Here is a 27,593-nt window from a genome sequence, read left to right as displayed (position 1 = left end):
CTGGGCCGATACGCGAAAGGGGTCGGGGGGGTGGGGGAAGAGAAAAAAGAGTTGGCGCTTCGCTCTAGCCTCTTCCTGTTTACCGCCTAAGCCTGAACATGAAGGGAATGGAGGTATATGGATGAAACACAAGAGGATGACATTTAGTATAGTTTGGTATCAAGATCAGCAGAACATTGTGGGCTGAATGGCCTGGTAGGTACTATACTGATCTATACAGGATAGCTATTTGTATCTTGATTTACGCAATATTCTCTGTGTACCACTTTCCTGTTCCATCTTATAACGTAATATACACAGTGATTTTTAATATATTTTTTGTCTTGTTAACCACCCTAAAGCACTTGACAGCAGCATTGTCAAATGAAAAGTGTTATGTGTCAAGTAAATATTAAGGAAAATGACCCAAAGGCTTTGATGCAAAACTTACTTATTGGAGAAAAGTTTAATATCCATCAAATAACTTGTACAAGAAACCTGTTATATTTACCAAGGTTGTTATGTCATTGGAAAAAATATTTGGAAAGGTTGCAGATTTCTTCCAAGAAAAACAATGTTTGTAAAGTTAAGTCCCAGCTATGTAAAAGTTTTGCTTAATTTGATGTCTGAAAGAAAGCTATTATGGCATATGAATGAAATGCTCAAGGCCAAAGTTAAATTTAAGAACAACTATTATATTAGATATTTGCAGTGATGGGCAGTTACCAAATGAGGTAAGCCTCCAGTCCATTTTAAAATATGAAGCAGAAAAATTCCTTTAGGATAAATTTTATAAAATGTTGAAATCTTCACAATAGCATCTTGAGGGACCCCCATCAGTCGTTTTCATTTTCTGAAGGCTGCATGAGTTTTGGCTGAGGTACCCTTTCTTCTACTGACACTAATGTTGATTTCACAGGAGATGTCTACACGGACTGTTGTGCAAATACCAGGACCACTGGAAGGTAGATCTAGGGACGAAGAGTATGAAGGTCCTGCTGAGGGCAGAAGTCATCTTGAATACAGTCCAATGGTATGAATGCACAGTCCTCCTACTTATCTGTTAGACAAATTGCAAATCTAAATGTTGCTAATGATCTATTTATATTCAAAGCAATGTAGGGAGAACAAAAATTGGGTCTATTTAATAAAGGATTAGTGCTGTAAGCAGCTGGTTAATGGTAGGTGAGGACTTAATGGGCTAAGAGTCCTGTTTCCTTTTTGTTGTATCTAAGACTCTTCAAGGTTACCTCTTCTTTCTCAAGTTCTCTGCTATCTTCTGCAAAGAGAACAAACAAGTGAATACAGGCATGGGATGGAATGAAAACCAGTGCAGTTGTGACTGAGGCAGAGCCATGCAAAAAGGTGAAGCTGAATTGGTACCAGGATAGCTGAGGGTGTGTGGAGATCGAATGGCAGAGAGGAAAGGAGGTACATACGTTGTTATCCGATGGGTTACATGTAACTTGTCAGAATCACAATGTAATTCTGTACCAAGAACCACTCAACTCACCTATGTGTCTGCTGGTACTCACCACCTTTGAGGTGACCCCTCATTTCTTCCATCAGCAGGGAACCTGAGGGCCTTGAAGATCTCTGGAACTTCTGGCAACCTTTCCAATGTAGGCTCTGTAATCTTTGATAAACCATCAAATACCCTGTTTGGAAAGCCTCTCTAACTACTGGAGTGAGTTTATTCTGATTTGAACATCATTGTGTTTGATGAGTCCAGATATTAATTAGGGAAGCTATAAATAGTGACCAAATGATTTTGACAAAGCAACTCTCAGAAGCGCATGCCGGATAATTTTGAATCTGCTCTCTATTTAGTGTCCATCCCTCTCTATCCCAATCTTTTCTCCAGGCACAATGGTAAATTAAAATCTAAGCCAAAGATTTAAAAGTCACAGTACAATTTTCCACCTTATTATCTATTCATGCAGTGACACTCCTACAGAAATGGCAATCTAATTATGTTCACAATTTTGAATTCATGATTTTGTTTGATTCCAAATGCCACAGATATCTTTCATGACGTCTCAGCATAAACAAGTATTCTCATTGTTGTGTTTTGTAGGACGATTGGATCCATGCATACCAAGAAGCAGGGGTCTTGGATATCAATAGAGATCCTGCAGAACTTCACAGAGTATGCTGGAACCAATCTCGCAAGGCCCTTCTGTCAATCCTATTCAAATCAGCAGACTCAGCAAGAGAGCTCAATAGTTGAGCTTTGTGCATGGTGAAAGCTGTGCCAAATTTAATCTAAAGTTCATAAAACGTTAAGAATTTTTTTGTGAAACAACAGTCAATCTGTGAAAGGGAAGTGTGGAGGAGGGCGGGTAGTGAAAGTCAATTTCACACTCTGGATCTTTGCTCCTCAACCTATGCTTTTTGGCTTGAAAGTAACATTCTCACCTTTGGATCAGAAGGTAAGTGACAGTGAATCATGCCAGCAGTGATTAAGCAAGGAAACTGGTCTAGTGTATGCACATATTCTAATTTATTTCTGGCATTGCTGCTGTGGCTGCAATTACTGGTGGAAATAATACAAATGGAAGACATGGTAACATAATGAGTAAAGCTAACTAATAACAAATGATGGATTCGTGTTGCATGATGTCCTGTTCACCAGTTGTATAAACATCCCATTCAACAGATTCTGCCACAATTTTATGTTTAGACTACGATTTAGGTGAATGAGTTTACTCAGAAATCTGATTTCATTTTGTAATAGTTTATATAATATGGCCCATTTCTTCTCCCTTCTGAGGACAAGAGCAACGTTTTTTTGAGTCTTTTCTCTTTCAATTCTAGTTCTGATGATTTTGGAAACTAACAGTCTGTTATTCTGGCATTGTTTTATTCAATCCCCGCATGTTTGCCGGCTGTTTGGGGATCTGGGCTCCAGCAAGTCCCTATTATGTCTTCCAACTGATGAAAGTGTATTTTATCATGGAATTCCAGATCCTGAAGGAAAAATTAGCTTTTTATTAACATGAATGATGATAAGTTGACTTGTGTTAGTAATATGTTGAGAATGAGAAGTTTTATTACCATTGCTCTTAAAACATTCTTTCCAGGATCTCAGAACTCTTCCTCACTTCTCTTCCTTCCATTGATTCTTCTACTCCATCCTGGTTGTCCTTCTTTGCTGAGTATTGATCCTCTTCCCTCATAGTGGGACTATGTTGGTTCAGGTTTCTCAGAGGTCCTATGTTTTCAGTGAACATGTTAGAGATTTAGTACAGACTTGTAAAGATATTTTGTCATCATTTAAAAATGTTGTGGGATGTTTACCTGGTCTCTTTGCCAATATTCCCCCAGAGTGAACATTATTGAAATTATACCTGCACATTTCTCATTGTTGTTTCTGAAGTCTTACTTTGCGCATATTGGCTTCAGTCATGGCCTGTATTACAACATTTCAAAAGTATTTCCTTGGGTTTGAAGCACTTGTGAAATCTTGAATGTGTGAAAAGCATAACTTAATTCAAATTAAAACTTGTGTTACCCTTATATTCTTTGTACTGGTCCTCATTTTGAGATTTTTATTCAACAAAATATCTACATTTTTTAAAAAAACAGATCTTCCATTAGGAAACTCTCTCTGGCAGAGGGGGAGACCATTCAGCCCCTTGAGTCCATGGCATTTTCTGCTAGTGCAATCCCATTGTTCCCCATAGCCTTGCAAGTTACTCTAATTGAAATCACTAATTTAAATAGTTCATTCCCTGTTAAGCAAATTCCAATTCTGACTGCAATCTGATTTTAAAATAAAACTTTTCCTCACCTCCTCCTGGGTCCCTTCCTCCTTCCCATTCTCCTCTGGTCCACTCTCGCTCACCTATCAGATTTCTTCTTCTCCAGCTCCTTATCTTTCCAACCCACCTGGCTTCATCTGTCACCTTCGAACTATCCTTCTTCCCCTTCTCCCACCTTTTTTTTATTTTGGTGTCTTCCCCCTTCCTTTTCTGTTTTAAAAAAAGAGTCTCAGTCCATAACTTTGGCTATCTATTCATTTCCATGGATGCTGCTTGATCTGCTGAGTTCCTCCAGCATTTTGGGTGTGTGGCGTAAGATTTTCTTCATCCCTTCTTGACTTCTCTGCCCAAATTTTTAATCTGCATTGCATGCTCTTTGAATCACCTGCCAATGCAAACTTGTTTCCTGCATTTTCCTACCAAAATAAGTTATGATATTGCTGACCTCTGTAATATCTCCTTCCTAACATTTCTCCAAAGCAAGCAACCTCAACTTCTTCTCCAGTCTAACTTTTTAGCTAAAGTCCCTCATCCCTGACATAATTTGGGTAACTCTTTTCTTGTATTCTTCAAAACTTTTTTTCTGTCCTTAAGTTGTGAACAGACTAGAATGGAATACCCAGTCATGGGATAGCCAATCACAATCAAGAGAAAAATATACAGATGCTGGAAATCCAAGCAACACGCAAAATGCTGGAGGAACTCAGCAGGCCAGGCAGCATCTATGGAAAAGATGCTGATTATATAGAGAACTAAAGGCAAAGAGTTAAACATCATGGTCCATGTTGCACTATTGGTGTAGGTAAGAGAAAGGGATGTGGTCCTGTTGTACTGGAGCTTTGAAAGGTGTTAACTTTCAGGACCTCAAAGTCAGTGAATTTTACTGCCTGCTGCCAAGGACTGATAGATATAGAAATGGGAGGAAAGAGCAAGTAGAGACTTTGCTAGAGAAATGGTGCAGGAGACAGGGCTTTAGAGCTGTTTAGGTCGCCAGTGGAACCTGTATATATTGAATGTGTTGCATCTCACTATGGACAGGACCAATATCCTTTAGTGGGGGATTACAAAATCTAGTGAGGATGGTTTAAACTGTAATATATGGCAGGGGCATGGAAATCTCAAAAGAAATCCAGGAAGAATAAAACAAAACAGGAAGTGGAATCAAGAAAATGAATTGTCAGCAAAATAAATAAACAACAAAAACAAAGGCAGGCAGCAAATGAGATAAAAGTACGAAAGAAATGCTAAACTCGCAATGCTACCTCTAAATGCTTGCAAAATACATAACAAGCTAGCTAAATTACTGGCACCAATTAAAAGTGAATGGTGTAATCTAATTGCCATTACAGTAATGTGTTTCAGAATAACCAAGGCTGGGATCTGAATGTTTAAAAGCAGTTAATGTTTAGAAAGAAAAGGCTAAAATAAAAGAGAATGCTTAGGATTATTAATAAGAGAGGAGGTCAATGCAGTGGTAAGAAGTGATCTACTCTAGGAAAATCATAGAAATAAATCGATTTGGAGCAAACTTAGAAATGGCAAAGGGACATTTTAAAAGGGGCTTAAAGATCGTCAAATAGGAGTTCTACTGTTAGGTATGGCATTAGTAAAGAAATTAGAAGTGCAATTATATGTGAAATGGACAATATGATATCATGGAGCACTTATGGACTGAACAAGTCAGACTAAGAGGTAGTGGATAAACTCATGGTATGTAGATCTTTAAAAATTCATAAATATATATGGAGAGAGAGAGAGAGTAACCAACCAGACGAAAGGTTATATTAGAACTTCTTTTGTGCAATAAGAAAGGATTAATTGTTGTCGCAAAGGAAAAAGGGGCTATCATTAAAAGACTATGAGAACTATAAGACAAAGGAGATGAATTAGGCCATTTAGCCCATGGCTGATCCTTTTCTCCCATTCTCAGCAGCACTCCCCAGCCTTCTCTCTGTAACGTTGATGGCATGTCCAATCAGGAACCTATCAATGTCCACTTTAAATACACCCAACGTGCTGGCCTGCACAGCTGCCTGTGGTAACAAATTCCACAAATTCAGCACCCTCTGGCTAAATTAATTTCTCCACATCTCTATTTTAAATGGATGATGGACGCCTCTCTATCCTGAGGCTGTGCCCTTTTGTCCTAGACTCCCCCAACATGGGAAACATCCTTTCCACATCTGCTCTGTCTAGGCCTTTCAACATTCGAAAAGAATCAATGAGATTCCCCCTCACCCTTCTAAATTCCAGCAAGTAAAGGCCTAGAGCCATCAAATACTCCTCATATAATAATACTTTCATTCCTGGAATCATCCTTGTGATCCACCTCTGAACCGTCTCCAATGCCAGCACATCTTTTCTTAGATGAGGAGCCCAAAGCTGTTCACAGTACTCAAGGCGAGGGCTCACCAGTGCCTTATACAGCCTCAGCATCATATTGCTATTCTTGTATTCTAGACCTCTTAAAATGAATGCTAACATTGCACCAAGTCAACCTGCAAGTTAACCTTTAGGATGTTCTGCACAAGGACTCCTAAGACCCTTTGCATCTCAGATTTTTGAATTTTCTCCCCATTTAGGAAATAGTTTGCACTTTTATTTCTTCTACCAAAGTGCAAGATGATACATTTTTTCAACGTTGTATTTCATTTGCCACTTTCTTGCCCATTTTCCCAATCTGTCTAAGTCCTTCTGCAACCTACCTGTTTCCTCAACACTACCTGCCCCTTCACCAATCTTCATATCATCTGCAAACTTGGCAACAAAGCTATCTATTCCATCATCTAAACCATTGATATACAGTATAAAAACAAGCATTCCCATCACCACTAGTCACTGGCAGCCAACCAGAAAAGGATCCTTTTATTCCCACTTGCTGCTCCTACCAATCAGCCAATGATGTAACCGTGCCAGTAATTTTTCAGTACTACCATGGGCTCTTAACTTGATAGGGAGACTCATGTATGGCACCTTGTCAATGGCCTTCTGAAAATCCAAATATACAACATACCCTTTATCTATCCTACTTGTAATATCCTCAAAGAATTCCAACCGGTTCGTCAGGTAATATTTTCCCTTAAGGAAACCATGCCGACTTTGTCCTATCTTGTCCTGTGTCACCAAGTTCTCCATAACGTTATCCTTAACAATTGACTCCAACATCTTTCCAACCATAGAGGTCAGGCTGACTGGTGTATAATTTCCTTTCTGCTGCCTCCCTCCTTTCTTAAATTTGCAATTTTCGAGTCCTCCAGAGCCATGCCACAGTCCAATGATTTTTGAAAGATCATTAATGCCTTCTCTAGGGTGCAGTTCATCTGATCTGGGTGACTTAAGTACCTTTACACCTTTCAGTTTCTTGAGCACCTTCTCCCTTGTAATAGTAACTGCACTCACTTCTGTTCCCTCACACTCTTCAACACCTGGCACACTGCTAATGTCTTCCACAGTGGAGACTGATGCAAGATACTCATTTACTTCATCTGTCATCTTGTTGTCCCCTGTTATTACTTCTCCGGCCTCATTTTCTAGTGGTCCTATATCCACTCTCACCTTTATTTTTTTTATATACTTGAAAAATTATTTTCTATCTACCTTGATATTGTTTGTTAGCTTGCTTTGGTATTTCATCTTCTCCCTCCTAATGATTCTTCTAGTTGCTTTCTGTAGGTTTTTAAAAGCTTCCCAGTGCTCTATTTTCCTGCTAATTTTGGTTTGTTGTTTGCCCTCTGTTTAGTTTTTACATTAGCTTTGACCTCACTTGTCAGCCACAGTTATACTATTTTGCCATTTGAGTTCTTTTTTTGTTTTTTGGAATACATCTATCCTGTACCTTTCTCATTTTCCCCAGAAACTTGCCATTGCAGCTCTGCTGTCATCTCTGCCAGCATCTCCTTCCAATTTACTTTGGCTAACTCCTCTCTCATACCACTGTAATTTCCTTTATTCCACTGAAATACTGCTATATTAGACTTTACTTTCTCCTTATCAAATTTCAAGTTGAACTCAATCATATTGTGATCACTGTCTCCTAATGGTTTCTTTACCTTAAGCTCCCTAATTGCCTTCGGTTCATTACATAACACCTAATTGAGTATAACTGATCCTGTAGTAGGCTCAACAACAAACTGCTCTAAAAAGCCATCTCATAGGCATTCAACAAATACACTCTCTTGAGATCCATTACCAACCTGATTTTCCCAATCTATGTGCATGTTAAAATCTACCATAACATCATAACATTGCCCTTTTGACAGCCTTTTCTATTTCCCATTCTAATCTGTAGTCCACATCCCAGCTCCTGCTGGGAGGCCTGTATATAACTGCCAGTAGGGTCCTTTTACCCTTGCAGTTTCTAAACTCAAACCACAAGGATTCAACATCTTATGATCCTATGTCACGTCTTTCTACTGATTTGATGCCATTCTTTACCAGCAGAGCCACATCACTCTCTCTGCCTGCCTTCCTATCTGTCCAATACAATGTGTAACCTTGGATATTCAGCTCCCAACTACAACCATCCTTCAACCATGATTCAACGATGGCCACAACATCATACCTGACAATCTGTAAAAGTGCATCAAGATCATCCACCTTATTTCTTATACTCCATGCATTCAGATACAACACATGGAGTACTGTATTTGCTACCCTTTTTGATTCTGCCTCCCTAATACACTGATGCTCACCTTGCTGGCTGCAATTATGTCCTATCATCTGCCTGCCCTTCCTGACAGTCTGACTGCATGCTTTCTTTACTTTTTTACCATCTGTCCGATTCTGAGTCCCGTCACTCCGGTTCCCATCTCCCTGCCAAATTAGTTTAAACCCTCCACAACAGCTCTAACAAACCTGTCTGCAAGAATATTGGGCCCCCTCGGGTTCAACTGCAACCCACCCCTTTTGTACAGGTCATACCTCCCCCAGAAGAAATCCCAATGATCCAAGGACCTGAAGCCCTGCCCCCTGTATTAGCTTCTCAGCCACACATTTATCTGCCAAATTATCCTGTTTCTACGCTCGCTGGTGCGTGGCACAGGTAGCAATCCAGAAATTAATACCCTGGTGGTCCTGCTTCTCAGCTTTCTGCCTGGCTCTCTAAATTCTGTCTTCAGGACCTCTTTGCTTTTCCTTCCAATGTCACTGGTACCAATATGTACCAATGTGGCTCATTCTAAAACTGAAGTCTTCATCCACAATAAAGGGAACTGTGCTGGTATGATGGAAGAGTTGGTTGTGGGTGACTGGGAAGATGTATTGAACTGCATGACAGTCCATAGCCAATGGGAAGCATTTAAAAGAAATAATGCATGATGGCAAAGCAAAATTCCACAAATTAATTGAAGGTGACGTTAGATGAAAGGAGGAAGCTTACAGAATTGCCTAAAATTATTGTAATTCTGAGTAACAGGAACATTTTAGAATTCAGCAAAGGACCCAGAATTTGACCTAATCAGAGATCCAGATAGAATATGAGAATTGACTGGTGAGTAGCTTAAAAATGAACTGTTAGAACTTGTATAGCAATATAAGAAGGACAGTACTAGTGAGAGCAAATGCGGGCTCTTCACAGAGGAATCAGGAAATGGCAAATAAATTTTAAAAGTGCTAATTTTACTGCAAAAAAAGCACTGCCATAAATAGTTATCCATCTAGCGCATACAGGTTAAGAGACTGAAGGAAATGAGTAGTAATTGAAAAATGATACTGCAGATGTTAGTGGGGTTGAAAGCCAACATATCACAAAGTTGAGATTGTGGATGCGTGGGTCGTTCCAAAATTCTCTAAATTTTGGAATTGTGTCTGTGGTTTGGAGGTTAGCAAATATCACCCCATTACTTATGAAAGGAAGGAAAAGGAATATTCTGAGAACCACAGTTCTGTTAAGCTATTGTCATTAGTGGGGAGAATGTTGGACTATATAATAAAGGCTGTCATAACAATATATAGGGAAAATAGGATTGAGCGAAGCCAGCATCGATTTATTTGTCTAATCCATTGAATTTCTTAAAAGGCCTTACTGCTGGGATAGATTCAAGGAAACTGGTGCTACTCGGAAGCTTAGTTAATGAGCTTAGAACAGAGTGGGGTATTAGGAATAGTATGCAAACATAGATTGAGAATTAGTTATGTACAAAAAGCTAGAGATGGAAATAAATATGTACTTCTCAGGTGTACTGCAGGAATTTGAGTTTGCTATCGTCATTAGTTTGATGATTCATAAACTAGATCAATGCTTCCCAATGGTTTTTGGGTTATTGTCCCTTTGGCTCCCAGACCTTACCCCTAGCACCCCCCCTCCTGGCCATTACAGAAAAACTATAAAGAATTTTGATCACAATGCACAGTTGGGGAGAAAAGAAAACTGTAAGTTCAAAGCAGTGACCAATTTTGGTTAATTTGGACACAATGGGACCAGTACATTTTGGCCCAATTAAGTGGCTACCCTAATCAGCTGAGGTTTCATGGAAGTGGGAAGGTATATTTAAAAAAAAGACAAACTGCCCTTTATTTGAGCAACAAGTTATGTGTTTAAATGAAATACAGAACAAATTAGAACACCACTACTATAGGGATTGAAACATCAAGTCCTAGTAGCTCTACTACTATAAAACAGTGTATTAGTTCCTAATAGTAATCCACGGAGGAGTTCATCCAGTGTATGCAGCCATGTTCTTTGATTGTAAATGAACAGAATCAGTGTGGATGCCCAGTACAGATAATGAACTGCCTTCATACAGTGCTGTTGACGATTGCATCTTCCAAATCTTCATTTTCATTGTAAAGTTCAAGATGATTGTCAATACCTTCAAATTCATCATAGTGCCCAACTTGTTGACGATTTTCACTCCTGGCCATTTCTGGCATCTCCAAGCCTGAGTACTTAAAACTGCAGTGAGCAAAACAATTCTGAATTGTCTACTGCTTATTCCCCGCCTACTATCAGTGACAAAAATCACTGCTTCTTGAACACAAACACATAGCACCATAGAACCATAGAAACTACAGCACAGAAACAGGCCCTTTGGCCCTTCTTGGCTGTGCCGAACCATTTTCTGCCTAGTCCCACTGACCTGCACACTGACCATATCCCTCCATACACCTCCCATCCATGTATCTGTCCAATTTATTCTTAAATGTTAAAAAAGAACCTGCATTTACCACCTCGTCTGGCAGCTCTTTCCATACCCCCACCACTCTCTGTGTGAAGAAGGCCCCCCTAATGTTCCCTTTAAACTTTTCCCCCCTCACCCTTAACCCATGTCCTCTGGTTTTTTTCTCCCCTTGCCTCAGTGGAAAAAGCCTGCTTGCATTCACTCTATCTATACCCATCATGATTTTATATACCTCTATCAAATCTCCCCTCATTCTTCTATGCTCCAGGGAATAAAGTCCTAACCTATTCAACCTTTCTCTGTAACTGAGTTTCTCAAGTCCCGGCAACATCCTTGTAAACCTTCTCTGCACTCTTTCAACCTTATTTATATCCTTCCTGTAATTTGGTGACCAAAACTGAACACAATACTCCAGATTCGGCCTCACCAATGCCTTATACAACCTCATCATAACATTCCAGCTCTTATACTCAAGACTTTGATTAATAAAGGCCAATGTACCAAAAGCTCTCTTTACGACCCTATCTACCTGTGACGACACTTTTAGGGAATTCTGTATCTGTATTCCCAGATCCCTCTGTTCCACTGCACTCCTCAGTGCCCTACCATTAACCCTGTATGTTCTACGTTGGTTTGTCCTTCCAACATGCAATACCTCACACTTGTCAGTATTAAGCTCCATCTGCCATTTTTCAGCCCATTTTTCCAGCTGGTCCAAGTCCCTCTGCAGGCTCTGAAAACCTTCCTCACTGTCTACTACACCTCCAATCTTTGTATCATCAGCAAACTTGCTGATCCAATTTATCACATTATCATCCAGATCATTGATATAGATGACAAATAACAATGGACCCAGCACTGATCCCTGTGGCACACCACTAGTCACAGGCCTCCACCCAGAGAAGCAATTCTCTACCACCACTCTCTGGCTTCTTCCATCGAGCCAATGTCTAATCCAATTTACCACCTCTCCATGTATACCTAGCGACTGAATTTTCCTAACTAACCTTCCATGCGGGACCTTGTCAAAGGCCTTACTGAAGTCCATGTAGACAATATCCACTGCCTTCCCTTCATCCACTTTCCTGGTAACCTCCTCGAAAAACTCCAACAGATTGGTCAAACATGACCTACCACGTACAAAGCCACGTTGACTCTCCGTAATAAGCCCCTGTCTATCCAAATGCTTGTAGATTCTGTCTCTTAGTACTCCCTCCAATAACTTACCTACTACTGACGTTAAACTCACAGGCCTGTAATTTCCCGGATTACTTTTCGATCCTTTTTTAAACAACAGAACAACATGAGCCACTCTCCAATCCTCCGGCACTTCACCCGTAGACAGCGACATTTTAAATATTTCTGCCAGGGCCCCCGCAATTTCAACACTAGTCTCCTTCAAGGTCCGAGGGAACACTCTGTCAGGTCCCGGGGATTTATTCACTTTAATTTTCCTCAAGACAGCAAGCACCTCCTCCTTTTCAATCTGTACAGTTTCCATGGTCTCACTACTTGATTCCCTCAATTCCATAGATTTCATGCCAGTTTCCTTAAGTAAATACAGACGCAGAAAACCTATTTAAGATCTCCCCCATTTCCTTTGGTTCTGCACAAAGCCGACCACTCTGATCTTCAAGAGGACCAATTTTATCCCTTACAATCCTTTTGCTCTTATTATACTTGTAAAAGCTCTTTGGATTATCCTTCACTTTGACTGCCAAGGCAACCTCATGTCTTCTTTTTGCCCTCCTGATTTCTTTCTTAAGTATTTTCTTGCACTTCTTATACTCCTCAAGCACCTGATTTATCCCCTGTTTCCTATACATTTCATACAACTCCCTCTTCTTCTTTATCAGAGTTGCAATATCCCTTGAGAACCAAGGTTCCTTATTCCTATTCAATTTGCCTTTAATCCTGACAGGAACATACAAACTCTGCACTCTCAAAATTTCCCCTTTGAAGGCTTCCCACCTACCAATCACATCTTTGCCAGAGAACAACCTGTCCCAATCCACGCTTTTTAGATCCTTTCTCATTTCTTCAAATTTGGCCTTCTTCCAGTTCAGAACCTCAACCCTAGGACCAGATCTATCCTTGTCCATGATCAAATTGAAACTAATGGTGTTATGATCACTGGAACCAAAGTGCTCCCCTACACAGACTTCTGTCACTTGCCCTAATTCGTTTCCTAACAGGAGATCCAATATTGCATCCCCTCTAGTTGGTCCCTCTATATACTGATTTAGAAAACTTTCCTGAACACATTTTACAAACTCTAAACCATCTAGACCCCTAACAGTATGGGAGTCCCAATCAATGTATGGAAAATTAAAATCCCCTACCACCACAACTTCGTTTCCTGCAGTTGCCTGCTATCTCTCTGCAGATTTGCTTTTCCAAGTCTCGTTGACTATTTGGTGGTCTGTAATACAATCCCACTAATGTGGCCATACCTTTCCTGTTTCTCAGCTCCACCCATAAGAACTCGGTAGACAAGCCCTCTAATCTGTCCTGCCTGAGCACTGCTGTAATATTTTCCCTAACAAGCAATGCTACTCCCCCACCTTTCATTCCTCTGCCTCGATCACATCTGAAACATCGGAACCCTGGAATATTAAGCTGCCAGTCCTGCCCCTCCTGTAGCCAAGTTTCACTAATTGCTACAACATCATAATTCCATGTGTCAATCCACGCTCTCAACTCATCCGCCTTCCCCGCAATACTCCTAGCATTGAAATAAATACACCTCAGAAGATTTTTACCACCACTCACAACCTTTCTATCAGCGGATTTGCTTAAACTTTCAATATCATTTATTTTCACCCCAGCCACACTGTCAGCTCTGGCACTCTGGTTTCCATCCCCCTGCTAATCTAGTTTAAAGCCTCCCCAATAGCACTAACAAACCTCCCTGAAAGGATATTGGTCCCCCTGTGGTTCAAGTGTAACCCGTCTCTCTTGTACACATGCAGCTGGTGCTCGATGCATGATGTAGTGTCTAATGGACACACAAATGCACATGACTGATGCTAGTTAGAAACTGTTCAGCAACAGTCTCTTGTCCCAATTAAGCCATATAGTGTCCCAACTAAATGAAGGGCATCCTGGCTATTTTCTTGATTAGTTTTTGTTCTTTAAGCGTAGTCACAAATAAGTGGCTGCCTGATTACTCGATGGTCCTGTTAACTGGAATCCACTGTAATTACAGTGGTATATATAATTATCTGGATAGACAGGGTCTGATTATGAACAGTCACCATGGATTTGTGCGTGGAAGGTCATGTTTGACAAATCTTATTGAATTTTTTGATGAGGTTACTAAGAAAGTTAACGAGTGTAAAGCGGTGGATGTTGTCTATATGGACTTCAGTAAGGCCTTTGACAAGGTTCCACATGGAAGGTTAGTTAGGGAGGTTCAATCGTTAGGCATTAATATCGAAGTAGTAAAATGGATTCAGCAGTGGCTAGATGGGAGACGCCAGAGAGAAGTCGTGGATAACTGTGTGTCAGATTGGAGGACGGTGTGTAGTGGTGTGCCTCAGGGATCTGTACTGGGTCCAATGTTGTTTGTCATATATATTAATGATCTGGATGATGGGGTGGTAAATTGGATTAGTAAGTATGTAGATGATACTAAGATAGGTGGTGTTGTGGATAACAAAGTAGGTTTTCAAAGCTTGCAGAGAGATTTAGGCCATTTAGAAGAGTGGGCTGAAAAATGGCAGATGGGAGTTTAATGCTGAAAAATGTGAGGTGCTACATTTTGGTAGGACTAATCAAAATAGGACATACATGGTAAATGGTAGGGCATTGAAGAATGCTGTAGAACAGAGGGATCTAGGAATAATGGTGCATAGTTCCATGAAGGTGGAATCTCATGTGGATAGGGTAGTGAAGAAAGCTTTTGGTATGCTGGCTCTTATTAATCAGAGCATTGAGTATAGGAGTTTGGAATGCAATGTTGAAATTGTATAAGGCATTGCTAAGGCCAAATTTGGAGTATTGTGTACATTTCTGGTCACCGAATTATAGGAAAGATGTCAATAAAATTGAGAGAGTACAGAGGAGGTTTACTAAAATGTTGCCTGGGTTTCATCTCCTAAGTTACAGAGAAAGGTTGAACAAGTTAGGTCTTTATTCTTTGGAGCGTAGAAGGTTGAGGGGGGACTTGATAGAGGTGGTTAAAATTATGAGGGGGATAGATAGAGTTGACGTGGATAGGCTTTTTCAATTGAGAATGGGGGAGATTCAAACAAGAGGACATGAGTTGAGAGTTAAAGGGCAAAAGTTTAGGGGTAACACAAGGGGGAACTTCTTTACTCAGAGAGTGGTAGCTGTGTGGAATGAGCTTCCAGCATAAGTGGTTGAGGCAGGTTCGATGTTGTCATTTAAAGTTAAATTGGATAGATATATGGACAGGAAAGGAATGGAGTGTTATGGGCTGAGTGCAGGTCGGTGGGACTAGGTGAGAGTAAGAGTTCAGCATGGACTAGAAGGGCCGAGATGGCCTGTTTCCGTGCTGTAATTATATGGTTATGGTTAATTACAAAAAATATTCAAATCTATTTAAAACTACAAATAACATTTTCATTAATTACAGTAAAAATAATTTTCATCAACAATTTTAGAGCATACATTTGAAGACCAACTATTCACTACTTAATTACTTTTTCACCTTTCAGTGGGGTGGATGGGCTTGGGGCAGTGATATCAGCTTCTCAACATCGAGCTGAATGGAATTGAAGAGTCTCAGGTCTCCATGTTCAATAATTTGCAGTCTATTTCATTGCTTTGAAAGAAGTTGGGTGACTGTGCTCCATTAATTACGATGTTGGAAAGGCAATAAAGAACATTTTGTCCTTTTTCCATAGTGAAGAATAGAATTCAGAGATTTCTTTCTGCAACCAGCTGTCTTGATATGATTATTTGAACCACTGCTTCAGCTCAAATTCAGTTTGTAGTGAGATCAGTTCTTCCTCCATCCTTCCTGTTAATTCTTCACTACCTAATCTGGAACTTGTATTGAGAGAAGATCCTGAAATCTCCCTGACATGTCTTTATGCAGCTCACCAGGTGGCCACAGTATATTTGAAGATCATCTGATATTCTCTCTTTCTCTTCCAACTCAGAGAGGCTCAAAAATTGGAAAATGTTGGCCAATGTTGTACTTGAATAGGGTTAACTTGGACAGAAATGTGGAGACAATTAATTTGACTTTGATAAAATTCACATCATTTCCTTGTATTTGAAGACTGATTTCATTAAACCTTGCGAACAATTTGACAAATAAACAATGTCATGTCTAATGTTCTTCAGTTGATTACTGAATGAAGCATTTGAGTCTTTTAAGAATTTTATCACTGTTTTAGGAAGTCTCTCAGGAAGTTTCCTTTAGAGAGCTATCTGACTTCTGTGTGCAACAGCAAGCAATCAAACCGTTCATCATCCTCAATACAAAGCTCTCAAAATAGTCAAGAATTGAGAGCATGGGACTTGATTTTATTTACCGCTATGATAACAGTATTTAATGATTTGTGCAGCAGATCTCTTGGGATTTTTATGACAAGATGTTGTCTGTGAATTACAGGGAAATAGTAAATATGTACAACATTTCTTCAAGAAAGTAATAACCCCACAGGGGTGTCCTGTCATTGATGGTACCCCATCTGTTCAACAAGCAAGAATGTTGATGAGCACAATGGCCTTCTCTTTGAAAAGATAATTTGACAGCCCAAAATATTGACCTCTCCTTCATATCTTTTTCTAATCCTCTTGCAAATAACAACTCCTGAACAATGCCTTCATCTTTTATGAAGTGAACATAACCAAGAAGCAAAGATTCATTGTCTGGCAAAGTTGCTTGTACAACTGCAGAGCAAAATCTGTTGTCCTAGGTATGTTGCACAATCTGTTTTCCACATTTTCGGAAATTTCATCTAGTCTTCTTTGAGCAGGGTTGTCGCTAACAGAATTGCTTTAATTATTTGGTTTGGTGACTTATGCAAAATCATGCTCATAATCTCCCTTACTGCTGGCAAATTCACTTCTCCAATTGTATAGGACATTGTAGATTTAGCAATAAGCAATGAAATATTGTATAAAACATGCAAACCATCACTGTTTTATTATGAAGTGCTGGAAAACATGCTTTGAAGTGTTTTCTATTTCTGAGGATTTTCATGAAGTGATTGAAATAAGCCAAGTTCTTGTTTGCTTTATCAGAGTGTATTATCTTCAAATGTTCAAGGAGCCTGGATGGTTTCATTGCCTCAATTGAAAAAACATTTTCACACAACAGACATATCGACTGCTGCTGGTATAAATCCATATATCAGATACTCCACACCAGTGGTTCCCAACCACCTGTACCGGGCCAGAAAGCATGTGCTAGCGGGCCGCGAGGAAACAATATGATTTGACGATATGAAATGATATGAGTCAGTTGCACCTTTCCTCATTCCCTGTCACACACTATCGAACTTGAAATAACCTACCAAATCATACCAAATAACACATAAAACCTAAAATACCACTAACGTAGAGTAAAAGCAGGAATGATATGATAAATACACAGCCTATATAAAGTAGGAATAATGTATGTACAGTGTAGTTTCACTTTACAGAATCAAGAAGATTAAGCCAAAACCGATTTGTAGAAAAAAGATCGGCACGTACACACATGCGCACGAAGGTGCCCGCGCAAGGCTTCATGGTCATGGTAGTCTTTCTCGGGGTAATCACAAGTGTCCCGTATTTGACTGCTACTTTTGTCCCTTATTTGGGAGTGAGAAAGTTGGCAACCCTAACTGTAAAAGTTGGCAACCCTACTTGAACACCTCCCCCCCCCCCCCCCCCCGTTGGCTGGTCTGCAAGAATATTGTCAATATTAAACCGGTCCGCGGTGCAAAAACGGTTGGGGACCCCTGCTCCACACTATATGGTCTACTTTTTTGTTTGGTCTGTTTCTGCCATGTTTGTTATGGATTATGACCACAGTCAATCATCTATCTAACCTCAAGTACTGCGATCAAAAATGGGCGAAAGTTATAACGGCATCCTAGCTCAGGCAAAACCTGACTCTCGACCTGGGCCGAGATATTTTGGTTTGCCTGTGGATTAGAGAAATGCGTCCAAGACCAATTGAAAGGGCAGATTCTGAATTTTACCCCATTGAACGCCACACCCTAGTTCACAGGAATTGCATCAATGCGTGATTAGGGTATGGGAATTGTACTAGCTTATGCTGTACTACAGAAGTAAACAGCAATAATGTGTGATTTGGGCCTGGAAATAACATGATCTCTTCAGACCAGATTTCTCATGATATGCCAGATACAGAAGTGTCACATTGCTTTTCAACAATGATAACATGCTTTGAGCAAAGTCTAAGAGAATGGTGGGTTAGCAAGAGACAAGGTGATTCCGTGATCAATGTAATCAATTATGAGGCACTGGGGATCGAAAGCTAAAAATAGATCATTTGTTTCTTAAATTAAGCCTGTAATACCTCAGACACTTCCCTTGTTACTGAGTGACCCCCACCACCCCCTTTATCTTTCTCAATTCCATAGAAACTCCCACTGCCCCCTGGGGTCGATATCACTCACATGGTACCAGATATCACATTTCTATGTTTGTTGGTGATTCCAGGGTAGGACTGTGTGTGATGTAAAGTGGCTTCAAGATGAGAGACAGACTGAGTTAGATTAGAAAATGACAGATGAAAAATTTGAGACCATCCACTTTCATGCACAGTACAGAAAAGTAAAGTAGTTTTTAAGGAATTAGAGAATTGGGTGGTGTTGCTGGTTCAAAGGGACTTGGGTGCCCTTGTAGACAGGTCACTGAAAGTCAGCATTGCAGGTACATCGAGGGATAAGAATGGCAAATACTTATACTTATGATCAATGTATTTGAATATAGGAGTGAGGATACATTATTGCACTTGTATAGAGCTATGATAAGGAGACGAAGATTGTGCACAATACCCCAGGTGTACTCTTATCTAAGAAAGGATATACAAATAAAATTCAGTGAATGATGGCTCCATTTTCTGAAATTTAAAAGAATGATAACAGATCCTATTGAAATTTAAGATTACAGTGCTTGACTGGGTGGATGTTTCCCTTGCTGAGACATCTAGAGCTACAGGTTATACTTTCAGAGTAAGAGGTAAAATGTTAAGTGTCAGATGAGGGGAAATTTTTTTTCACTCAACGAATAGTGAATCTTTGCAATCCTCGGTGTGGAGCACAATGGCTGATAGAGATCGAATGAGTTCTGGACATAAAGGGTATTAAGCCTAGATGGTACAGCAAAATAGCAGAGAGGTAGCACATCTACCACATTCTCATTGAATGCTGAATCATGTTCTAAGGTCTACTCTGCCAGTTTCTAATGTCATTATAATGACCTCCATAAAAATAGATACTCTTGCTGATTCAGTCACAGGTTGTTGTTGTGAACATTTGAGACAGTAATTAGTCCATAGTTGCTGTTGCAAAAATATTCTCTCCTTGCATAGTTGTCCCATCATTAGATCCCATAGAAATTTACCTTGAAACCGTGTCTCCTCGTATCATTTTCCTAAAGTGACACAAAAGATGTGAAAAGAGAAATATTTAACATCTTGTTGAGTTGTAAATGTACTTAGAATTCCATATATCTACCAAGTTGCAATTTTTGTTATTAAGTTATTTAAGCAAATTGCTGACCAGCTTGCATGTGACAAGTTGTTACTTAAGTGATTTTTGCAGTTACTTTTACTGTATAAATGGCAATAAATTGCATTAGATTGAAGGAAAATAGATAAACATAATTTTTGTATGTTAATTTGGATAAAAATGCTTCTCTAAATTATAATGGAGTAATCTTAATCTGGTGAAATCACAGTCTGTATTAATTAAAGTATGGTGCTTATTTCAGTAGAAGGGGCATGTGTTGTGTGCTGGGGCAGCAGGCTGAGGGTAGCAGACACCAACAGAATCAACAAACTCATTCGTAAGGCCAGTGATGTTGTGGAGATGGAACTGGACTCTCTGACGGTGGTGTGTGAAAAGAGGATGCTGTTCAAGTTGCATGCCATCTTGGACAATGTCTCCCATCCACTACATAATGTACTGGTTGGGCACAGGAGTACATTCAGTCAGAGACTCATTCCCCCGAGATGCAGCACAGAGCGTCATAGGAAGTCATTCCTGCCTGTGGCCATCAAACTTTACAACTCCTCCCTTGGAGGGTCAGACACCCTGAGCCAATAGGCTGGTCCTGGACTTATTTCATAATTTACTGGCATAATTTACATATTACTATTTAATTATATATAGTTTATTACTATTTAATTATTTATGGTGCAACTGTAACGAAAACCAATTTCTCCCAGGATCGATAAAGTATGACTATGACTATGATTGAAAATAAATTTATGGTAAATTCCCCTGAGGTAAGTAATTTTAAGGATTCATAAATCTGAAAGATTACTAATTTTAGTTTGATCACAAATCAACATTGCAGTTCCAACATAGTAGATATAAAAACATGTAATTTTAAACTGATAAAAGGATAAATTAATTTAATTAAAATAAGGCAATTCAAAGTTGTACGGAATGAGGAATCCGGGTTTAATGCAGGTAGGGATAATAGTGATACTTTTTAAAGTTAAATAAAATTAACAGATGAAATTTGATTTTATCATGCTTATTTGCTCCTGTGTAATGTGATCCATGCGCGCAGATTTCACCCATATGAGATCCACATCTTTTCAGCTCTGTGAGGGAAAGAGTCAATGTGGAGTTATGGGTACTTTACATACTGCCACCAGGGGGCACCAAAGTGATTTCCACAACCTTCTGCCCTCACTAATCAGTGGTACTGGAACTAATGGACACCTTAGTTACACTGTAACTGAGATCAGCTGACTCAGTGAATCCAGCTGTTGAACCTAATATCTATTGGTCTGCAGTATTGCATGTTAGGTAACATTATTACCAGCTGAAGACCGAAAAAGTTCTTAACCTTCACTGAATCTAACATGTATACTGAATGAAAACTCTCCATTTTGTTTCCAGAGCCATGCTGGGAATGATAATCCAGGGTGTGCTGTGATGTAATATCAGAGAGGAGTCCTTCAGAAGATGAATATAATTGTGGTACATCTTTTTTAATGATTATTGAATGTATCATGTACTTGGAATATCCAAGTACATGTATCCAAGGGAATGTATTTGATTGCAACTGCTTATTAGGAGTGGTTCTTGAAGTGAAATAATCTTGTCATCAAATAGATCCTGTTGATTCGATGCCATGCAATTATAAATACGCATTGTTTTTTTTACATGTTTTTGAAACTAGCGACTCATTAATTGAATTGACAGCTATGGTAAAATGAACTTGTAACCTTAAAATTCTACTTAATTTAGTTTTAGTTTTGAAGAGCACTAATTTATTATAGAAATTAAGGGCAGTGGGTGTGGATACTTTGATTTGAAACATCATAATCCAATGTTGATTCAATTACAGTACTGGCTTGGGAAAGAGCCAGTCCCGCAACTCCAATCTAAATTGTTTCTGCTTAATATAAACTGTCACTCTTTTCACTTTAGTAACTAGAGAAATGAATCTTTCCGAGCAAATGCCTCTTCCAAAGATTTTTTTTTAAATGAGCTCCCATGGCCGAGTAGATTTTTATTGAATACTGCTGAGTTTTCTCTACTTGATTCCTTTAGGCATCTGTGCAAGTGAAAATGATACACATGCCTAATAAAATGTTGATTCCTTTAACAGAAATATGATAAGCTCTGGAGAAATTATGAAAATTCTTAACATTTAATAGAAGTGGCCTTTAAATGTGTTTTGTCTCAATTTTGTTTTTGTTTGTGACATTCAGAAATTGCATAAATGTGTGTCACTCACTCTTCTGTTAAATTATTTATCTACTGATATAAAAAAATTATTGCGATAAAAAATTTAGTATTGCTTGGCTTTTTTCAGATGTCAATGCTAGACATTACTGCTTGGTTTGTAGAGTTAACAAGAACTGATGGCAGTATCAGGTGACGTCTACTTTTAATGAATTCCATTGAAGTCAGTGTCAGAGGCAGAATACAATCCAATGAGTCCTCCGCTTAGAGAGTTTAGAGTTATTGATGAGGATGAATGTGTGAATGTATGTGTTTCGTTGTCATCCAGTTCTCAGTTTGTTGTTTTCTCGGAGATTTTCTCTTTTTTTGTTATTTGCCCCTTGCCTTCCAGTGACAGAAAAATGGTAACCTTAGCTTATAAATCCATTTTACTGCTGTTCTGATTTAATATTTTATTATTTTGTTTCTATAAATAAATCATATCAATTGCATTTTTATAGTGTATTCCAACACCTGACTGCTATTTATGAGCAAATGCTGACTTGAAATTTAAAATTATAAATAAATATCTTTGCAATGATCTGTTTGTTATCATGTGTATACGCATCATGTTAGATTATATACACATGTAGATCAAATTTAGTGGGCAAAAATACACATCAACTTAACTACATTGCTGATTATTAACGCTCTGAGGGGACTGCGTGTTTCTTGCCAATGTTCTGCATGTCCGTTTTGAGATTGTAATCCAAACTCAAGCTGATTTAGAGATTTAATCTACATCTGGTCATGACAACATAATCCCAAATTTCTCATGGATATTGACTCCATAGAGATAATTTCAGGCAGGTGACAAGATCTCGTATAAAAATATTTGATGAATCTGCTGCATATGTGTAAGGAGTTTGTATGTTCTTGCCCGTGACCGAGTGGGTTTCCTTCGGATGCTCCAGTTTCCTCCAACACTCCAGTTTCCTCCAACACTCCAAAGATGTACTGGTTGATAAGTTTAATTGGTCATTGTAAGGCTTGGGTTAAATCGGGGGTTGCGGGGCAGCACAGCTCAAAGGATGGGAAGGGCCTATTCCACACTGTATCTCAGTAAATAAATAAATGTATGTCGAGGCCTACGTTTCACAGATATTTATTGGGATCTTGGGAACTTGCAACTGCAGACTAGAGGTGTCAGTAACAAAGGCAGCAGTGGAATAATGGGAAAAACATTAGGGAGGGAGTTTTGTGGGGAAATTAGTGTCAGTGCATTGGTTGGGTTGCCTGTCATGGTAACTTGCACATCAGCACCAATTAATTTTCTTCCATTGTTGGACTTGGATTCTTGTTTGAAGATTCATTTTCTCCTATCTAATTGCATCAGATTTATAGTGTGCAGTGAGTTTAAGGTTCGATTAGGATTCTTCATAACCCACCTTGTATCTTTTCCCCCCCAATCATTTTGCTTTTGCGTTCTTTTCCAAATGTTTGATTCCCTGCATGTGACTTGACCACAGCCTCCGTTCGGCTCCTGGCAAGGAGATCCTTGGAATGAACCAAAATGAAAAAACACAAACCTCATCCATCAGTAAAATGGAGGTGTGTGGCCGAGCTGACTTTATAAAACTGTCCGTTCCATAGTATTTATGTAAATTCACGCAAAACAAAAAAGTTGTTTATGGAGCAAAGGAAACAGAAACTATCAACTTTTCCAAAAAAAACAGTCCACTACCACAGAAAACTACATTGAGTGGAAGGCTGTTACCCAGAAATTATGGCCACCAATTTGGTTCTTCATGATATTGTGGCTGGTTGATGGTAGAATTACACAAACATCTCCATTCTGACAGGTTATATCATTAATACTATATTTAATCAATAAAACCAATATTCAATACCACAAAGTACAAGAGTGCTACTGCTGTAATTTCCAAAAATAACTTAAACAACAGGTCGTGGAAAACATGCACTCGTACGACTCAAACAGATTTATATTTTGCTTGTGCACGAGGGGAACAGCATGCCTCTGTCACCCATAGTGTTCTGAACTCGATGCAGAAAACTGCTATATTTATACAAAATTGGCATATCGGTTACAGAAATTGACCATTTGGTAAATTGTTTACATTTGAATTCCTTATTTGCAGGATCAATCGCCATTCACAATGAGAGATTTATAAGTCAATAGGAGCTACAAGCTGACACATTGAATTTAGTAAATCCATTGTCCCTTACTTGCTGGGAGTATTTCACATCTTTCTGTATTCCTATCTCATCTGTCTCTGGCACCCCTGTAAAGGGATGCTATGCTTTAGGAAGACCTTTCTGAAAAGTCTCACTACAAAGGCGTCACCCTATTGGCTTGAGTACGCATGCTGCTGTCAACCTAACCTATCTCATCTGAGTAAGCAGAGGTGTCTTCAGCAGTCTCACTTCAAAGGCCCTGTGTGACTACAACTGCTCTGGGCTGTGCTTGCCTGGACATTTTCTTTAATCCTTGCCTTACCACAACTTCCACACTGCTACCCTGCTTATATAAGGATACTTGTACCTGTACTCTCGCTCAGGTGGGGTGCAAAGCTTCGGAAACACCCCAAGCCTCTTGCCTGACCGGCAAAATGAGAAAACATACAAGACAGGGGAATGACACTTTAACCTTAAACCTATCATACAGGTCACAGTTATAGAGAACCATGGAAGTATTGTGTTGTCCTGTCCAATCACCCATCTATATTATCTTATACACCATGCTACTGAAATTGGCAACAGATTAAATTATTACCCCTCAGTACTCAGTATTAAGACTGTGCTTTACAGTCTTCAATGCTCGGCATATTCTAAGATATGTTATCAACACAATGTGTTGGCGCGTGGCCAAGTGGTTAAGGTGTTCGTCTAGTGATCTGAAGGTAGCTACTTCGAGCCTTGGCTGAAGCAGCGTGTTGTGTCCTTGAGCAAGGCACTTAACCACACAATGCTGTGCGACGACACTGGTGGCAAGCTGTATGGGTCGTAATGCCCTTCCCTTGGACAACATCGGTGGCATGGAGAGGGGAGACTTGCAGCATGGGCAACTGCCAGTCTTCCATACAACCTTGCCCAGGTCTGGGCCCTGGAAACCTTCAAACCTTCCAAGGTGCAAATCCATGGTCTCATGAGACTAATGGATGCCTATCAACACAATGCTGCTTCTTTAAAATCCTTACCAAGTTTGAGCATTAACCAATAGTTGGTGTGTCTTTAGCTCTTTAGATGCCCAAGTATCACAGCATGATCAGTTCATGGGGAGTACTGACAACGTCCCACTGTGTATGTGAGTGTCTTCTAGAATATTGTTCAGTAACGTGCATGTGTTTCACCTGAGACTCTGACACTGAGAAAAAGGAGGAAGGATCAAATTTGCCTCCTGCTCAGCAATTCTTGGCTGGGAGCAGCATCCACCTGGTGCTGAACTGATTGTACAAATGAGACAGCTTCCCCCATTTTCTGTTTGTCATCCCCCTTTGAGCAAGTGATAATCCACCACCACATTCTTTGGCTCACGTATCAGATTGTACATGTCACCCATATCTGTCTGTACGTGTCACAGCTTCGTATATGAAGCATGCTTGCAAAATCTACAGAAGCATCTGAGAAAACGTGTGTCTGATGACATCTTAACTTTGAATTCAATGCATGGGATTGGAATTCATCACAAGTATTTCTCATTTTATGGGTAGCTAAGTTCAGCAAGTCTTTCACTCACCTTGACCCATGCCCTCTTATGGATTGGATTCAAAGCCACAGGGTAACAGAATTTTCAGATTATTTCCCAAAGTTTATTCCTTACTTTGCAATTCCAAATAAAGCCACAGTTAATCCAATAATATCCATGAGGACTTTACCTTTTGCACTACAAAAGGTAGTGGATTCAGCCCAGTACAACACAGGTAAAGCCCTCTCAAACATTGACTGCATCTACATGAAACACTGTTAGAAAAAAGCAGCATCCATCATCAGAGATCCCCACGACACAGATCATGCTATTTTCTCACTGCCGCCATCAGGTAGAAGGTTCAAGAGCCTCAGGACTCGCACCAACCACCAGGTTCAAGAACAGTTACTACCCCTCAGCCATCAGGCTCTTGAACAAAAGGGGATAAATCTCCTGGACCTGATGGAATGCACCCTTGGGTTCTGAAGGAAGTAGCTGGAGAAATTGCAGAGGCCTTAACAATGATCTTTCAAGAATCAATAGATTCTGGCATTGTACTGGATGACTGGAAAATTGCAAATGTTATTCCGCTATTTAATGAGGGTGGGAGGTAGCAGAAAGGAAACTATAGACCTGTTAACCTTTGACAAGGCATGAGGCTGCTTAGCAAGATAAGAGCCCATGGAATTACAGGGGAGTTACTAGCTTGGGTGGACCATTGGCTGGTCAGCAGAAAACAGAGAGTGGGAATAAATGGATCCTATTCTGGCTGGCTGCCGGTTACAAGTGGAATTCCACAGGGGTCAGTGATGGGACCGCTGCTTTTTACGATGTATGTCAATGATTTGGATTATGGGATTAATGGATTTGTGGCTAAACTTGCCATTGATACAAAGATAGGTGGAGGAGCAGGTAGTGTTGACGAAACCGAGAGCCTGCAGAGAGACTTAGATAGTTTAGGGGTATGGGCAAGGAAGTGGCAAATGAAATACAATGTTGGAAAGTGTATGGTCATGCACTTTGGTGGAAGAAATGAAGGGGCAGACTATTATTTAGATGGGGAGAGAATTCAAAATGCAGAGATGCAAAAGGACTTGGGAGTTCTTGTGCAGGATACCCTAAAGTTTATCCTCCAGCTTGAGTCGGTGGTGAAGAAGGCAAGTGCAATGTTGGCATTCATTTCTATAGGTATAGAATATAAGAGCAGGGATGTGATGTTGAGGCTCTATAAGGCACTTATGAACCACACTTGAAGTATTGTGTGCAGTTTTGGGCTCCTTATTTTAGAAAGGATATACTGACGTAGGAGAGAGTTCAGAAAAGATTCACGAGGATGATTCCAGGAATGAATGAATGTATGAGGAATGTCTGGCAGTTCTTGGGCTGTATTCCCTGGAGTTCAGGAGAATGAGGGGTGATCTAATAGAAACATTCCGAATGTTAAAAGGCCTGAACAGATTAGGTATGGCAAAGTTATTTCCCATGTTAGGGGAGTCTAGGACAAGAGGGCATGACTTCAGGAATGAAGGACGTCCATTTAGAACAGAGATGCAGAGAAACTAGTTAGAGGGTGGTTTATCTATGGAAATTGTTGCCACAAGTGGCTGTGGAGGCCAAGTTGTTGGGTGCACTTAAGGCAGAGATAGATATAGGTTCTTGATTAGCTAGGTCATCAAAGCCTATCAGGAGAAGGCAGGGGAGTGGGGATGACTGGAAGAATTGGATCAGCCCATGATTGAACAGTGGAGCAGACTCGATGGGCTGAATGGCCGACTTATGCTCCTATATCCTATGGTCAGAATGGAATTAATTGGATTATACTCTCAAAGCTCAAATGTTGGAAGTTCAAAGTAAATTTTTTATCTAGATACACATATGTCACCATATACATCCCTAAGATTCTTTTTCTAATGTGCATACTCAGCAAATCAATAGAATAATAACTATAACAGGATCAATGAAAAATCACCCAGAGTGTGAAAGACAACAAACTGTGAAACTGAAAATATAAACAATTAGAAATAAATAACGAGAACATGGCATATTCTCGTTATTTATTGCTAATTGTTTATATTTTCAGTTGCACAGTTTGTTGTCTTTCACACTCTGGGTGATTTTTCATTGATCCTGTTATAGTGAGATCATTGGTTGTGTGAACATCTCAATGACGGGGTAAGTGAGTGTATTT

General features: G+C 39.7%; 1 protein-coding gene across 2 annotated transcripts in view; it reads left to right on the top strand.

Annotated features, from left to right (window-relative positions):
- LOC140209810 (lamin-B3-like) overlaps nt 1-27,593 on the top strand; it is a 115,124-nt gene that overhangs the window by 77,199 nt on the left and 10,332 nt on the right. Inside the window, exons 10-11 of one of the 2 annotated variants that reach the window (XM_072278320.1) lie at nt 899-1,012; nt 20,929-21,009. In XM_072278320.1, coding sequence (XP_072134421.1) covers nt 899-1,012; nt 20,929-20,970 — 156 coding nt within the window. In that variant the 3' untranslated portion in view covers nt 20,971-21,009. Of the gene's footprint in view, nt 1-898; nt 1,013-20,928; nt 22,291-27,593 lie in introns of those variants that run through there. The other variant, XM_072278319.1, reaches the window with a different exon arrangement.

The sequence above is a fragment of the Mobula birostris genome, chromosome 14, assembly GCF_030028105.1.
Source record: "Mobula birostris isolate sMobBir1 chromosome 14, sMobBir1.hap1, whole genome shotgun sequence".
Taxonomy (NCBI): domain Eukaryota; kingdom Metazoa; phylum Chordata; class Chondrichthyes; order Myliobatiformes; family Myliobatidae; genus Mobula; species Mobula birostris.
Note: the sequence above shows the minus strand (reverse complement) of the source record. Positions and strands in the feature narration are given on the sequence as shown.